The sequence below is a fragment of the Triturus cristatus genome, chromosome 7 (genome assembly GCF_964204655.1).
Source record: "Triturus cristatus chromosome 7, aTriCri1.1, whole genome shotgun sequence".
In the NCBI taxonomy this organism is placed as follows: Eukaryota; Metazoa; Chordata; class Amphibia; order Caudata; family Salamandridae; genus Triturus; species Triturus cristatus.
Genome location: NC_140590.1, coordinates 191,283,732 through 191,300,698, shown reverse-complemented (window position 1 = coordinate 191,300,698; position 16,967 = coordinate 191,283,732). Strand labels below are relative to the sequence as shown.

Below are 16,967 nucleotides of genomic sequence, written 5' to 3'. Positions count from 1 at the left end.
ACAATCAACCCTCATACTTTGTGAACTTCTATGCAAGAAGCAGGAGACAATTAGTCAATATGAAACCGATAGTGCTGACAACTAAAATGTTTCCTTTGTTCATTTTAGAAAATTCGATCAGAAGAATGAAAAGCCAGGTCTCGTTTTTGTCGTTTAATCCGCAGCTGTAATTATTGTCTGTATATACCATGCAGATGTCATATCTGCTACCTCTGATAGTAGGCTTTTTGAATTTCCAATTCAACTGTAAGAAGTTATTACAGTTGAGCTGCAAACATAGTTTATTATTTCAGGTCACGAGACACATCACAACTCTACTAGAAAAGGAAAATTGAGACATTTTTATATCAGGGCTCCCATGTATTGTATTACAGATTACTGTGTTAACAATAATTTCTCCCTACAGGTAACAAACAGACTTTTGCAGATGTGTTAGGTCAGATTAACCGAAGACCTTTTCCAACACTTTTATCAAATAACAAGTTCTTTGTAAGTCTGGAAAGGATGAAGGAGAGAGTCTGTTAGTCACCACACTGATCGATATAGTTTATAGAAAGAATTCCTAGATTTCTTGGGTCTTTTCGCTGGGTGAAGAGATTCAACGCAAAGTCTTGCACGGGTTCGTATTTTTCAGTGCAGAAGGGATTTTGTGATGGAAATGAGCCCTTCTCAGTGCAAGGAGCGTTTTGCATCACTTTGCACCAAGAGGGCATTACTGGTGTGTGGCTTGGGTGGATCAGCGAAGCCATGGGCCCCTGGTTTTTGAAGCAAAGCCTGAATTACTGATAGCCAGACTGGGGTTTGCATCAAACAATAAAGCCTCTCTGAAGCAGATCTTAAGAAGAAGAAATGATTTAATTTCTCCAAACAGCCCACCCTTTGCTCGTGTGCTGCAGTGCACAGCATGCATCCAGTGCATGGGATGCTTCAGCAGAGCCTGTCTAGGAATGTTTTACTGGAGGTTTGCTTTCTGTAGAAATCTTATGCTAGACAGAGTACACTTACGACTCCACAACCTACGCACAGTCTTTTGATCATGGTGGAGACGTAAGCGTACACTAGGCAGCTTTTTCTGTGCACCAGCGCTGGGGATGACCGCATCAGCAGTCCATTTGTAATCAATATAGCTCTGTGTTTTTATTCTGTTGTGCTGCGTTGCCGCAAAAAATAATACATCTGCACAACAGTGTCTCACCTGTCTGAGCAACAATGCCACCCATTTCAACATTATGCAAACCTGCTGCCATTCATGCCCACAATGTATTCTGTGCCGGTCAGAATGCCAGAAAAAGCAATTGTGAAGTTCTGCCTCTACAGCTTTACTTGCTTAACTAATTTATTAGCCAAGAGCAGCCCAAGGCCTCTGATCATCTTGGAGGGTGTGAGCATGAAAGTGCATCCTCTCCTGTGATGCTACGTCATTCTCTATATTTTGCATCAACATTACAGTATGGGATGAAAGAGAAGCACGGCACTCACCGGAGAACATTTTAGGAGACAACTCCAGAACCCTCTTGAGCTTACGTCGCAGCTCCACGGAACTCTTGCGTAAAAACTGTTCCACCGTCTTCTTCACTGACTTCCTTCTCCGCTTTCTCTTTTTTTTCTTTTCCTTAAGGTCATCACTTGGATCATGCGGGGACCGCATCTCACAGGGATCAGCGGTGCCGGTTAACTGATCGTTCATTATTTCTTCCGGGACAAGTGGTGTTTCTCCAGTTGGAACGTCCTCCACTGTTCCTAGTTTAGCCTCCTCTTCATGACCCAGTGTTTGGCAAGACCCTGCTTCTGGTTCCGGACCCGGGCTAGGGGATTCCTGCGGGTCTACATCATCTGTCATCTTCCCAGATACGGGATATTGAGGTTCTCCCGTTTTAAACTTGAGGAGCATTTTTGATTGATGAATGTCACGGAAATTTCCACGCAAGTCATATCTGCCTGATTCCTCAACAGACATGTGCTCTTGGACTCCTGGCCCACCCGTTTCTTCAATACTCAGTCGGAGTGACTGTTTGGCTGGTGAACTCTTAGCCAACATTATGTCCCCCTCCATCGGAATAGTCTTCACAACAGGCATGTAATCTGGATAGAAGCTTTATAGTAATCTGCAGTAAGGAAGAAAGAGAAATGTTGGTCTCAAAATACATGCAAGACATTTACAAAGGAATGTTATGATCATCAAAAGTTAGTCCTACAGAAATCAATGTGGACCCACTGATCACATTTTAATTCTATGATGATTTGCTTTTCAGAGAGAAAATGCAGGGTGATATTTTTCTTTGAAGTAATCATTGTTTAAGGAAACAGTCATTTGTAAGGAAAATGTACTGCAGAGCACGAATTCGACGAGAATGGTCAGAGAATGTTCCCAACCACTTTCAAGCCATATAGAATTTAGGGCCTCATGTAGGTAGCCAAATACCGGTCGGTAACAGCCGATTTTCGGTAATTATACCGTTACCGACCGGTATTTTGGCTTTTGGTATGTAGGGGGTGAATTTCTGTATTCGGAATTTACCGAATCGGTAAAATTACCGAATCGGTAAAATTACCGAATCGGTATTACCGATTCGGTAATTTTACCGATTCGGTAATTTTACCGATTCGGTAAATTCCGAATACAGAAATCAGATGTAGGGGGACTGTGTGGGTGTTGTTATGAGTCGGTATTTACCACCAACTAATAGTTGGTGGTAAATAAAGAATGGATGTGGAAATGCATTTCATAGCGCCTACAAGTGTGCAATGTGGCAGACATACATGCCCTTAGGGCATGTATGTGTGCCACATGTGCACACATGGCCGATTCAGGGGTGCAACAGGGTGTCAATGTGACACCCTGCCACCCTTGCATGTGTTCCCCCCATTACCGAATCGGTATTTACCGATTCGGTAATGAGGCATACCTTCCCATCAATGGGAAGGTATGCCTCATTACCGAATCGGTAAATACCGATTCGGTAATTACCGAATTTTACCGAATCGGTAATAATTACCGACTCATTACCTACATAGCATTTACCACTTCATAAATACCGAATCGGTATGATTCGGTATTTATGAAGTGGTAAATGCAAGCCCACCTACATAAGGCCCTATATGCGCAATTACACAGTGTGGGTATTAAGATAGATTCAAGCAGTAATATAAGTGTTATAGGTATAAGTAAGTGCAGTTGCCTCAATTAAACAAAGTTGCCCAGTACTGAAGCTCTACCAGCTTGAGAGGTCTGAGCAGGTTATTCCCCTCTGGGCCGCTACTGGCAAATTTCTAGTTAAAAGTGAGACTTCTGTCAGGGAAGGTCTCTTCATTTAGATCACAATTAGCCATAGATCTGGACAATAAGTGAACCTTACAAACCTACTGCCAGTAAATGAAGCAAAACGTCCACTGATTTCAAGGGATAAATAATTCAATCCTTGTCATACATAATTGTGCAAAGAATAGAAAACTGCCACTATTGTGGTTTTCTGCTGTACCTGAATGTGCTTTGCATCTACTCATTGTATTTCTGTGTGGACTAATCAAATGTTAAGTTCATTCTTGTACATGTTAAGTATGTAAAACATGGTATTTTATATAAACACTAGTTAAAAACAAAAATCACAAGGAATAATTAGTGTGACAGTTATACTGCCCCGTGAAGATAACTGGTATTCAGAATGTCTTTTAATTAGGTTTCAGAACCACTCGGTGTACATAGATCACTCATGCACATCAGAGAAGAACTACTCCACACATGAGACCATGGCCACCTGTGTGTGGTGATCCTATTGGACCTCCCTGCTGCCTATAACACCCTCATATATCAGCTGCTAATCAAACGATTACCCACTCTAACCTATGCCAGGTGAACTAGGTTTACATGGTTTGTGCTAATTTTACAAAACCAATCCCCTCAGGTCAAACCCAGCCCATTCCTCTCTGTGATAGCAATCATTGGATGTGGTATTTCCCATGACTTTGCCTTGTCACCAACACTGTTTCATGTTTACATGTGCCCCCGACTTGCAGTCATCTTGGATTAACACACAATTCACATGGATGACACAGTTTAATTTCAGGCAGATGAACCTGGCATCATCCACAAGTTCTCTCGCTACCTTATGTGGGTTCACCATTGTGAGGACAAATTCAGTTATGCGATTCTGCAGTGCTGGACCAGTCAGCCTTAGGGTGGTCTTCCCTCAAACATTTTGCCTTCACCCCACCTATTTTGGCAGATTTTGTTTTTGCTGGCCTTAGGACTCTGTTCACTTTACCACTCCTAACCAGTGCTAAAGTGCCTGTGCTCCATCTTTAAAGCATGGTAACATTGACTTATCCCTAATTGGCATATTTAATGTACTTGTAAGTACCTAGTTTATTGGTACTACTACATGTGCCCAGGCCCAGCCACCTAAGTAGTCCTTTAAATATTTCACAGATCTGCTATTACAGGCTGTGTGTGCAGTTTAGAATGGTGATTTCGACCTGGCAAAATAAACCTTTTACCAAGCCAAAATCTTCCTTTTTAATGTTTGGTATTTTTGGAACTCTAATGAAATATCCTATCCTATGGTAAAGTCAGATTTAAATTACAATTTTTAAAATGCCACTTTTAGAAAATAAAAAGAACAGATGATGGATGGAATGCTGAACATATCAAACATTCACTCCAATCACAGATTTTGGTTTAATCCATCGTTTTTTTGGTCACCAAGCCACCTCAGTCGAGCCCGAACTGCTGGGCCAGGTCCTCCCATGACCAGAAGCAAGCATCCTGGGATGAATTGTTCCTATTGGGAGCAGGGTCAATACTGGACACAGCCATGTGCTAATCAAACTGGGCTGATGGGGTGAGCTAAATACCAATGGATTAAACCCAGCTCTGTGACTGGTGTTGAGTGTTTGAAAAGGTTCTACACTCTGTCCATCACTTTAGTTTTGTGATGTTGCTTTGTGCCTCATAAGGGGCTTAGGGTATACCAGACGCGGGCCCAATGCTCGCTGCACCACTGGATTCAAGCTAGCCTGGCTGATGAGGAGTTATACCCCGAAACCAGCCCCAGGATGCTTTCTGGTCCAGGGAGGACCTGGCCTGACAGTTCAGTCTTGACATAGTTCCCATGGGGAGCAGGATCAAGAATGACTTGCATTCTGCTGAGTCCAAACGGGGGTGACGAGGAGAGCAAAATAATGAGGGCTTAAACCTCGATCTGTGACTGGGGATGAGTGGTTGAAAAGTTTCAACACTCCGTCCATTACTTTATTTTGCGATGTTACTTTTAGAAAGTTGGAATTTTCCTGACTCTGCCATTTAGTGAATGTAGCCTGCATCTAGGTCACATGACTGGTGTAGCTGACATTTGGGCTTTATGTATTCTTCCTAGTCAGATGGATTTTAGGTGTGCCTGAATGGGCTATCACTTGCAGGATGGGGGGGCGTAGCTGGGCACGGCCCTACATATACTTCAATAGGCTATGTTTTGCCTCCATATTAAGGGTAAAAACAAAAACAACAATTGATGGACAGAATGCAGAACAATGTCACACATTCACCCCAGTACAGAGATCTGGGCCTAAATCCATCGTTTTTTTGCTCACCATGCCGTTCTAGTTTGAACCCAGCCATATGCAAATCAGTCTTGACCCTGTGCCTCATGGGAACAGTCCAGCCTGAACTGCCAAGCCAGGTCCTCCCTGGACTGGAAACAAGCATCCTAGGACCGGTTTCGGGGTTTCACCCCTCTTCAGCCAGGATAGCTTGATTCCAGTGGCATGGAGAGCATGTACTGCTTGTTCGCCATAAGTTGGCAGGGTATGCTCAGACGTGAGTCCCTTGCTCACTTTGCCACTGGAGTCAAGCTACCCTGGCTGATGACGGCTGATAGCCAGAAACCGGTCCTAGGAGGCTTGATTCCGGTCCAGGGAAGACATGGCTTGGCAGTTCGGGCTGGACTGTTCCCATGAGGCACAGGGTCAAGACTGATTTGCATATGGCCATGTCTAAACTGGGGTGGTGTAGTGGGCAAAATAACGATGGATTTAACCCAGATCTCTTGACTGGGGGAGAATGTATGCATTGTCATCATTCCGTCCATCATTTAGAAGCCAACACAACAATTTGTTTGTTGTAACGCTTTTCGCCCTAAGTGGGATGGGTATTCCCAGACGTGGGACCCGTGCTCACTACGCCACTGGAGTCAAGCTATCCTGGCTGATGACGGCTGATAGCCAGAAACCGGTCCTAGGATGCTTGATTCCGGTCCAGGGAAGACATGGCTTGGCAGTTCGGGCTGGACTGTTCCCATGAGGCACAGGGTCAAGACTGATTTGCATATGGCCATGTCTAAACTGGGGTGGTGTAGTGGGCAAATGAACGATGGATTTAACCCAGATCTCTTGACTGGGGGAGAATGTATGCATTGTCAGCATTCCGTCCATCATTTGTTTGTTGTAACGCTTTTCGCCCTAAGTGGGATGGGTATTCCCAGACGTGGGACCCGTGCTCACTACGCCACTGGAGTCAAGCTATCCTGGCTGATGACAGCTGATAGCCAGAAACCGGTCCTAGGATGCTTGATTCCGGTCCAGGGAAGACATGGCTTGGCAGTTTGGGCTGGACTGTTCCCATGAGGCACAGGGTCAAGACTGATTTGCATATGGCCATGTCTAAACTGGGGTGGTGTAGTGGGCAAAAGAACGATGGATTTAACCCAGATCTCTTGACTGGGGGAGAATGTATGCATTGTCAGCATTCCGTCCATCATTTGTTTGTTGTAACGCGTCCATATTAAGGGTGGCATACCCAGTGTAGTTAGTATGGCGCCAGGGAAGGCAAGGACTGTGTACTTTAAAGACATGCCTGTAGAAGTTTCTCAACTTCCAGAGGAAAAGCACTAGGTGTAACTATTGATCCTCAGAGCAGAACCAACATCACCTCTGCTTCAAGAGTTATTCCCACACAAAAGACTCCACAACGACCTACCAGCCAGCAATGGAACCACCGCATGTGCAAAGCATTCCCGACTCAGGTCCTTGCATGATTAATATCTCATTGACAGTTGAGGAGAAGCTGAGGAGCTGCAATGTGAGATTCTCTGCTGAGCAACAGATCCCTGAGACTGGACTTCACATCACAAGCCCTTGTTGACAGGATCCTCAACGATGATGCAGGACCTTCCATTACAGGTCCACAGCTCTTCAGAATTGATGCATCTTCTCGGATGCACGTTGCAGTCTCGGAGTGGGACCTTGCAATGCTCCGCAAACTAATATTTAAAGTACTCTCGTTCAGCAGGCCTCAGTGGGTCCCTGTAGCCAGCCCGCGCTCCATCACGGTCAGCCTGTATTGTGACTTTGTTCTGGTCCGGCGTGACCAGATATCCACAGTTGGCACTATGTGCTTTTTGACACTAAATTTACTGAAATCTTTAAACCAGCATATCTCTGGTTCTACTGATTTTTTTTGTTTTGAACTTGTTTTAGTTACTAAAGGATGGTCTATTTTTCTAAATCTGGTGTTTAATCCTATTGTGGTGTGTTTTCACTAAGTTATTGTTTGAAGTGTTACAAAAATACTTTACATGTTGCCTCCAAGTGAAGCCTCACCGCTCTGTGCCAAGCTACCAGGGGGTTGAGCAGTGGTTAATTTAGAGTTTCCTTCATACTTCACCCTGACAAGGACTGTGGTTTCTGTTTTAGTAGGACTTTACCCCTCAGCCAGTAACCCAATTTCTTACATGGGGCTACAGTGTTTTTCATAAAATTGTGGACCTATCATATGCTTCATAATTTGTAAACTTTAGAAAAAAAATAGTTTACATTTTGGTAAATAAAAAAAAATGGTAGCACACATGGTACTATGCAGTGTATGACTATTTCAATGATTAACTAGTCGCCTTTCAGTTGCTGATTGCAGTACTCAGATGTTACACTTTACTAATGAGGTAAAACTTTGCCCAGACAGGGGACATATGTATAATGGCAAAACGTTGAAACAATAGTGTAGGAAAGTATGATCTTCTTTCATGGTTACCCACACTTTTGCTGGTGTTATTCTGTTTTATGACTAGTCTGACTGGGATCCTGCTAACCAGGAACTCAGTCACTGAGCTTTCTCCCTAAGTTTGAGTGTGGTACATACTGTGGCACCTTCAAAATTGGCGACTGGTGTACCCTTCTAATTCCCTGGTTTATGGTACTAAGGTACCGTGGGCATAGGTACACCAGGGGTCAGCCATTGGCTGCAGCATGTATTATGCCACCCATGAGAGACAACTAAAACTGTGAATACAGGCCTGCCATTGCAGCCTGTGAAAGCTGGTTCTAGCACCACTTACAACCGATCTATGTTTTCACATATCTGACTGAGGACACTGTTATAAGCCCCAATGTACCCCAATATAGGGCTAGGTAGCTACTCAACCTTTTCCTACATTTATCCTGCCTTGCTCTGCATAACAGCTCTGGCGCTGACCTTTTACCTAGTTATGTGCCAAATAAATGTTGTGTGCTTTTCTTCAAAAATAGCCTAATTTATTATGCATAAGGATTCTTAGTATATCTTAATCTCCTGCCCAGGATGTAAACAGCAGGATTACCAACTTCTGTATAATAACTATGTATAAAAGTCACCGCTATCGTTATCCTTGGACGACAGGCTCACAGTACTATTACACATGTAGGTAGAGCCCTTAGGGTACCTTTTGAGTATAAAAGAAGCACATCTTCACTGGGCAACCAGAGAAGCTTCCATGCTGACACAAGATGCTGAGATTCCTGCATGCAGAAACTCCAGCATGCACTGGTCTGCCATCCCTTGTGGGGTGTCTAACTCGAGACCAAGACAGGGTCCTTCATTCTCTCCCATATGGTAATGGGGTTGGCTTTTTCCTAGGAGATTATTGGCTTTACACCCACATATATGCTATGTACACTTAGGTATGTTTAGATAGGGTCTGCATAGGAGTACGCATGATTACTGCCATGTATCTATATCGTTGCACATATTCACTGTTTTAGCACCATGATAGAATTCTACCTTTTCTGTACTCTGTTGGTGCTTGTAATCTTTTATATCTGTTTCCGTCTAATGATTGTTGGAGAAAACGTATTTTATACTAAAATGATGCTGGTTCAATAAATACTTAAAATGTCTCCATCATTTATTAATTCTGTGTATCTCTGAGACCCAATGAGAACAAGTGACTGGGTAAAAGGGTACTGTACTGTTTGCATGATCCCTGAAGGATCAAGGGTTACCTTGTTGGATGGTTGCCAGAAACTATTTGCTCCTTGGTAAGGTTAGGGGGATTACAGTGGCACTCCGAGCAAGCTGGCCTAACATTTCCTTTGTGGGTGTCTGGCATCAGTCTGGACACCAATCCCTTAGTTTATGTTATCTAAAAGCGCAGATCCTTTATAGATTTGTAGGAACTACCAGCATCTCTTCCAGCGAAGGTATCGGTCCTTACTGCATCCTCTGCACTGTGGAGCTGTATCTTTGGTGAGCTGCTCAAGGTCCTCTTGCGACTCCTGGGTCCTCTTGAGGGTCTTCTTGGGCTTCAGTGGGCTCCCTTGCATGCTCGGGCCTGCTCTGACTCTCCGGCAATTGGCGAGTCCCTTGGACCTTGCTGGTCCAATGTTGCACCTTTGTTTGCCACATTTGTTGCTGCTGCTAAGGCTTGTTGGTGGTCCCACCGGACACCAACCCCTTAGTTCTTGACTTCGATGTGGGTCATCTTGTGAATGGCTCCTAGTCTTGCACAGCGTCTCCTGGTCCTCGCAGCTGCAGCAACAAGGTCACCTTCAACACTCCTGCATTTTCCGTCATCGGTGGTCATTGCTCTTCTTTGTCTCCTGGTCACCTCCGAGTGGCATAGACTCCCTCCCCTCTGCTTGCAGATTCTTTTCATCATGAATTCACCCATGGATTTCACCGGCCTCTTTCACCTTCTTCGCCACTTGCATCTTTACTGAAGTCCTCCATCATGGTCTAAGGCGGTTTCCGATGTCAAATCACACCTAATCAATCAATCATGGCATTTGTAAAGCGCACTACATACCCGCGAGGGTCTCAAGGCACAGGGGGGGAGCTGCTACTGAAGTCTTCTGAAGGCCAGAAGGTCTTCGGTCTGCCGTAAGCGGATGGGGAGGGTGTTCCATGTCTTGGCGGCGAGGTGGGAGAATGATCTGCCGCCCGCGGTCATTCTTCGGATGCGGGGGACGGTGGTGAGGGCGAGGTCTGCGGAGCGGAGCTGGTGGGTGGGGGTGTAGAGGCTGAGTCGGCTGTTGAGGTACGTTGGTCCGGTGTTGTGGAGTGCCTTGTGTGCGTGGGTGAGGAGTTTGAAGGTTATCCTCTTGTTGACAGAGAGCCAGGGTAGGTCTTTCAGATGGGGTGTGACATGGCTGCGGCGAGGGATGTCGAGGATCAGGCGTGCGGAGGCGTTCTGGATGCGTTGAAGCCGTTTCAGGAGTTTGGCTAGGGCTCCTGCGTAGAGTGTGTTTCTGTAGTCCAGTCTACTGCTGACGAGGGCCAGGGTGACTGTCGTTCTGGTTTTGGTGGGGAGCCACTTGAAGATCCTGCGAAGCATGCGGAGGGTGTTGAAGCAGGAGGAGGAGACGGCGTTGACCTGCTACGTCATGGAGAGGCTAGAGTCGAGGATGATCCCTAGGTTGCGTGTGTGGTCCGTGGGAGTTGGGGGTGTTCCTAGAGTTGGGGGTGTTCCTAGTGTGGGGTGGAACCGAGGATGAGGACCTCCGTCTTGTCCGAGTCCAGCTTCAGTCGGCTGATTCTCATCCAGTCGGTGACGGCCTTCATTCCTTCGTGGAGGTTGGTTTTGGCGGTGTGGGGGTCCTTGGCGAGAGATAGTATCAGCTGGGTGTTGCTGGCGTAGGAGAGGATGTTGAGGTCGTGCCGTCGTGCGATGTGGGCGAGTGGTACCATGTAGACGTTGAACAACGTTGGACTGAGGGATGAGCCTTGGGGTACGCCGCAGATGATCTCAGTGGCTTCGGAGCAGAAGGGGGGAGGGAGGCAGACGCTCTGTTCTGCTGGTGAGGGAGGAGGTCCAGTCCAGGGCTTTTTCTTGGATTCTGGCGTCGTAGAGGCGTGTTCATAGTGTGCGGTGGCAGACCGTGTCGAAGGCGGTTGACAGGTCCAGGAGGATGAGGGCTGCGTTTTCTCCATTGTCTAGCAGGGACCTGATATCGGTGGCGGAGAGGAGGGCAGTTTCGGTGCTTTGGTTGCTGCGGAACCCGGACTGGGTTGGTTCCAGGATGCTGTTCTCCTTGAGGAAGCTGGTCAATTGTTTGTTGACAGCCTTTTTGATGATTTTCGCCGGGAACGGGAGCAGGGAAATGGGTCGGAAGCTCTTGAGGTCCTTGGGGTTTGCCTTGGGGTTTTTGAGTAAGGCGTTGATCTCTGCGTGCTTCCAGCTCTCCGGGAAAGTTGCTGTCTCGAAGGAGATGTTGATGGTTTTCCTGAGATGGGGTGCGATGGTGCTGCTGGCTTTGTTGATGTGGTGTGGGCACGGGTCGTCCGGGGATCTGGAGTGGACGGTGTTCATGATCTTGATGGTGTCGTTGTTGATGTTGGTCCAGGAGATAAGGCGGTTGGTGGTCGTGGGAGACGGGGTCTCAGTGGTTGCCGAGGTGGTGGCGGTGTTGAAGCTGCCGTGGATGTCTGCGATCTTGCGATGGAAGAAGGTGGCCAGTGAGTCGCACAGGTCTTGTGAAGGTGGGATGTCGTTGGTGTTGGAGCTGGGGTTGGAGAGTTCCTTCACGATGTTGAAGAGCTCTTCGCCTAGATAACAACGCACACAATAGCACTCTTTGAAGGAGGTCCTTTTGGCGGATCTGATGAGGTGGTGGCGTCTGCGGGTGGCGTTCTTGTGGGCAGTGTAGGTTTCTGATGTTCATTCACGGGTCCAGGTTTTTTCGAGTTTTCGGCAGGTTCGCTTAGAGGCCTGGAGGTCTTCGTGAACCAGCTGGCTTTCTTGCTAGTGTGGGTGTTGGAGGGGTTCCTGAAGTGGGCGAGTGTGTTAGCGCAGTCGTTGATCCGCTGTTTGAGGTTGCGGACGGCGTTGTCGGGGTCGGTCGGATCTGCGGATGGGTTCCGGGCGAGGGAGGTGGAAAGCTGGTCTTCGGTGACTTTGCACCGGCGCAGCATCTGTTGGGTGCGGTGGTGCGTGGTGGGTTTCCGGAAGGTGAAGTGGATGCAGCGGTGATCAGACCAGTGGAGCTCGGTGGTGTGGTTGAAGGAGACGTGGGAGCTTGCGGAAAGAGTTGGGGTCAAACGTGTGGCCGGTGGAGTGGGTGGGTGTAGTGACAAGTTGTCAGAGTCCGAGGTTGGCGATCAGGGTGGAGGAGTTGGTGTTGTTGTTCGAGGTGGAAGTTCAGGTCCCCGAGGAGTGTGTTGTCCGTGGAGGCGAGGGCATGTGTGCTGACGAGGTCGGTAATGGAGTCGCTGAACTGTCCTCGTGGTCCGGGTGAGGTCTGTAGATGAGGGTTCCTCTGAGGGTGGTGTTGGGATCGGTGTGGATCTTGAAGTGCAGGTGTTTGGCAGTGCTGAGGGTGTCGTCGGTGTTGGTTGAGACTTTGAGAGAGTTCCTGTGGACGACTGCGATTCCTCCTCCCACTCCATTGGTGCGGTCCCTGCGGGTGATCTTATAGCCTTCCGGTATGGCTATGGCGATGTCAGGTGCTGAGGAGCGGTTCAGCAGGTCTCTGTAAGGAAGGCAACGTCTGGGGTTTTGGAGTCCAGTAGGTCCCAGAGTTTCACAGCATGTTTGCGTGTGGAGCGGGTGTTGAGAAGGATGCATCTGAGGTGGTTGGGTTCTTTGGTAGGTGGGATGGTGGGCTGGATGCTGGTGAAGCTGCAGTTCCGGCAGGAGAAGGGTCCTTGGGTGTGCTTCGGGGCAGCCAGGCAGCAGGTGCATGAACGTCCGGCGTTGAGTGCGAGGAGGGTGCTGGGGTTGTAGCGGAGACTGGCATCGTGGCGTTCGCGGGGGCCAGATGTCCTGGCGCTGGGCGCGGTCCAGGCGCAGACAGGCTTGCCTTAGGCTCGCCTTTGGCGCGCCAGCGGCGCGGCCGCCATATATGGGGAGGAGGGAGGGAGGAGCAGCTGGGAGCTGGGAGTCGGGAGGAAGGGGCAGCGAATGGGCAGTCAGGGGGGCGGGGCAGCAGGGGACGCAGCAGCGGGAACGGGGCAGAGGACGGCACGGGGGCAAGGACACACAATAAAACACGGGGCACGGATCGGGGGAGCACGAAGGAAAAATGAGTCACAGATCAGGGGGAACACAATAAAAACGGCTTCCGTGGTGTAGGTATCCTGGTTCCTGGGGTAACCACAGGTGGATAACTCTCCAAACTTCTGTCTTCCACGGGGTTTCTTCAGGGTACACTGGGAAGAGTACTTCTTTAAAACTGCAAACACAACTTTCCCATTGACTTGTATTGAGTAAGTGGCTGTGTAAATCTCCTTCCACCACTATATATGTGCCAGGGTCTATTCAGCTCAGGGCTGGGTCATCCAGGAAGGGCCAGGCACACCTCAACCCCCCCAGAGGCTGTCTACAGGGAATGCACATCCTCTGTCTCTGTAATACTGAAATCAGACAGTCAACCCACAAACAGGCAGAGGCACACAGAAAGGTTGAACAAGAAAAAAGCCACTTTCTAAAAGTGCTATTTTGAAACACAATTTAAAAAAATAATCTTTACTAAAAGATGTGTTATCAAATTCTGAGTTCAGGGATACCAGACTCCAATTTTCTATCTTATCCCTATGAGAAGATATGCTTGTAAAATGTTACAAAGCATTCCCTATTCTGTCCTATGGGCAAGATAGCCTTTCAATAGTGAAAAACAAAATTGGCACTATTTCACTATCGGGACATGTTACACACACCATACCTTTCACATACACTGCACCCTGCCAATGGGGGTACCTTGGGCCTAAACATATCTTTCAAGGCCTGGATTCCCAGGTCTGTGAGATGCACAGCTTAAGTCCTGTAAGACTTCCTAAGTACTACAAATTGTGTGATAATCAAAGAGATTTGAAATACAAACATTTAACACAAGTGAATGCTTTTCAAAAAATACATTGTGTTTCTTAAATACAATCCATATGATGCAACCTGCGGATGCCTTTCTGTAATTCTCATAGTAAGGTCAATCCGTAGTCAAATGATACAATCAAAAGCAACATATAAAACATGACAATCAATTAGTGACATTGATATCATATGTAACTTAAAGATTTATATAATGCAACTCCCAATGCATTGCGGGTTAAAAACCCTTCTTCAGGGGGATATCCAAATCGTTGAGTTGAGTAAATGGTGTTCTTCCGTGTGGAACTACAATAGAGGATAACAAGCAAAAATGAATGAGCTATTGATAGGATTTGCACGTGTCACAGATTTAAAAAGCGGATGTGGGAGAGTTCCAAGTTCCATACTACCCTCTTCATGTCTATCCGCTTTGTCCGTCTCGGCCACCCAAGATTGGCTCTCAGGGCGTATATCTTATGCACCTAATCGCTCGTTGGTCTCACAGTAGCATGTTTTTATCGCACTTGGGTGCACTGTTTTTTTCCCAGCCATATAGTTTTATCTTTACTCTATGGGCAATTCACCTCTTGGTTAAGGCACCCTCTCCCACATCCGCTTTTTAAATCTGTGACACGTGCAAATCCTATCAATAGCTCATTCATTGTACATTCTTCACGCCCTCTGCGTAACATATGCATTTTTTGCTTGTTATCCTCTATTGTAGTTCCACACGGAAGAACACCATTTACTCAACTCAACGATTTGGATATTCCCCTGAAGAAGGGTTTTTAACCCGAAATGCATTGGGAGTTGCATTATCTAAATCTTTAAGTTACATATGATATCAATGTCACTAATTGATTGTCATGTTTCATATGTTGCTTTTGATTGTATAATTTGACTACGGATTGACCTTACTATGAGAATTACAGACAGGCATCCGCAGGTTGCATGATATGTATTGTATTTAAGAAACACAATATATTATTTTTTGGAAAGCATTCACTTGTGTTAAATGTTTGTATTTCAAATCTCTTTGATTATCACACAATTTGTAGTACTTATGAAGCCTTACAGGACTTAGGCTGTGCATCTCACAGACCTAGGAATCCAGGCCTTGAAAGATATGTTTAGTTCACACAGGGGTTAGGGCTTTACCCCTTAGTGAGAGAGCACGCTAACACAAACAAAGAATAGTTTACTTTGAATAAAACCCCTTTAACCAATTTTTTTTAAATTAGGAGTGGAGGACAACACTCACAACGTATTATAGATCGGTACCTTGGGCCTACCATAGGGGTATCTTATGTGCAAGGAAAAGGAAGGGGAAGGATAGAACCTGGCAAGTGGGTGCACTTGCCAGGTCGACTTTGCAGTTAACAAAATGCGCACAGGCCTCTTTTCAGGGCTACTCATGGGGGTGGGACAATGAGTGCTGCAAGCCCACTAGTAGCATTTGATTTACCAGCCCTGGCACACTCAGTGCACTTTACTAGGGACCTCCTGGTGAATCAAATATGCCAATCAGGGAGAAACAATCACAATATCCATTTACACAGGGAGCACTTGCACTTTGATACTGAACAGCAGTGGCAAAGTGCCCAATGCATCTGAGCCAGCAAAAACGAAATACAGGACAGCATCACAAATATAGGAGGCAGAGGCAAAAAGTCAGGGGAAACCAAGCCAAGGATGCAGGGTCTAACAAATTAGATCTGGTAAAACAAGCTGCTTAACACTCCTTCTGGTCCGAGACTGAAGGCTGCTCTCCTCAGCTACCAATTAGAGAGTATTCTATGGCTGTGCAAGACCACTAAAATCACCATAAGGGTTGTCTGGATTAGTGCAAATGCTTCATTTAAATAAGTGTGCATTATACACTAAGCCAGCCCCTACAAATAGTAACAAAGAATGAACCTACTATCACAAAATGTGCAACATTGGGCCACATAATTTGCAGTCTTTCTGCATGGTTTACTCAACCCTTCTACATAATGATGTCTTTCTTTGATACACAACTCTGGTGGCCCTGACAACTGGATGCAAAATAATTGTCTCTCTAAAATGGTGAAACTGAAATGCTGATCTAAGACCTAGTGCAATACTGCCTCATTTCTTATAGCTTGGCCGGTGGAATTAAATTCTCTTCCAAGCACAGATAAAAAAAAAGAATCAAGCTCGCCTCCAACAGTCGGAGGCTAAATTTTGTTAACTGGGAGCAATACCGCATAGTGAACTACAATTTCCCCCAAGTAAATGTGGTCTAGTCTGTCATCTACATCTGTTAACAGCGTTTCCACCATTGCTCTACTGATCTTATAAAGACTTCACCGTGCCCTGGTCCTTCCTGGACTACTACAACTGTTTATGCATAGGTCTCTCCAACACACCTCTTCCAAACTAAACTATGAAGACTAGCTGTCATTTTATCTGAAACATTAGGACCCCGCCACTCAGGCGGTAACACCTCTTCTTTGGCTCTTAGTAAAAGAAAGAGAAACAGTCAAAACCATCTGCCTCATACATAAGGTGCCCTGTGGCCGACACCAAACTACCAACCAAAAGTGCTCATGGTTTATCATCTAACCAAAAGCCTCAGGGGGACCAACAGAAGTCACTGGACTATTCAACACATTACAAACAGGTGATTAGGTGGTGACGTTTCACTGCAACTAAGACTGGAGGGTGACTTGTCAAGTTCATAAAATCCTTAAAGATGAACCTATTCTCGCTGGTATTTGGATAGGTGAATAAGCCGTAGACGGTACTCACCCAAGACCAGCATGCCTCCATCATCACCTTCAGCCTTTTCATCATTTGGGACATAAAAAGTGGTGAGCATCTTTGGTAAGCACCACCATTACCTGGTGGACCACCTGTAATACATCACCAGGAATTGCCATATACTATTCTAGTGCCCTC

General features: G+C 46.4%; 2 protein-coding genes across 7 annotated transcripts in view; one reads left to right on the top strand and one right to left on the bottom strand.

Annotated features, from left to right (window-relative positions):
• LOC146809186 (uncharacterized) overlaps positions 1–2,077 on the bottom strand; it is a 90,570-nt gene extending 88,493 nt beyond the window's left edge. For both annotated transcript variants that reach the window (XM_085616010.1, XM_085616011.1), the window contains exon 1: positions 1,480–2,077. In XM_085616010.1, coding sequence (XP_085472136.1) covers positions 1,480–2,077 — 598 coding nt within the window. The remainder of the gene's footprint in view (positions 1–1,479) is intronic.
• LOC146809185 (uncharacterized) overlaps positions 1–16,967 on the top strand; it is a 432,226-nt gene that overhangs the window by 314,560 nt on the left and 100,699 nt on the right. Inside the window, exon 5 of one of the 5 annotated variants that reach the window (XR_014966367.1) lies at positions 1,619–1,751. The exons of the other annotated variants lie outside the window; for them this stretch is intronic. The gene's annotated coding sequence lies outside the window, so the exon portion shown is untranslated. Of the gene's footprint in view, positions 1–1,618; positions 1,752–16,967 lie in introns of those variants that run through there. 5 annotated transcript variants of the gene reach the window in all.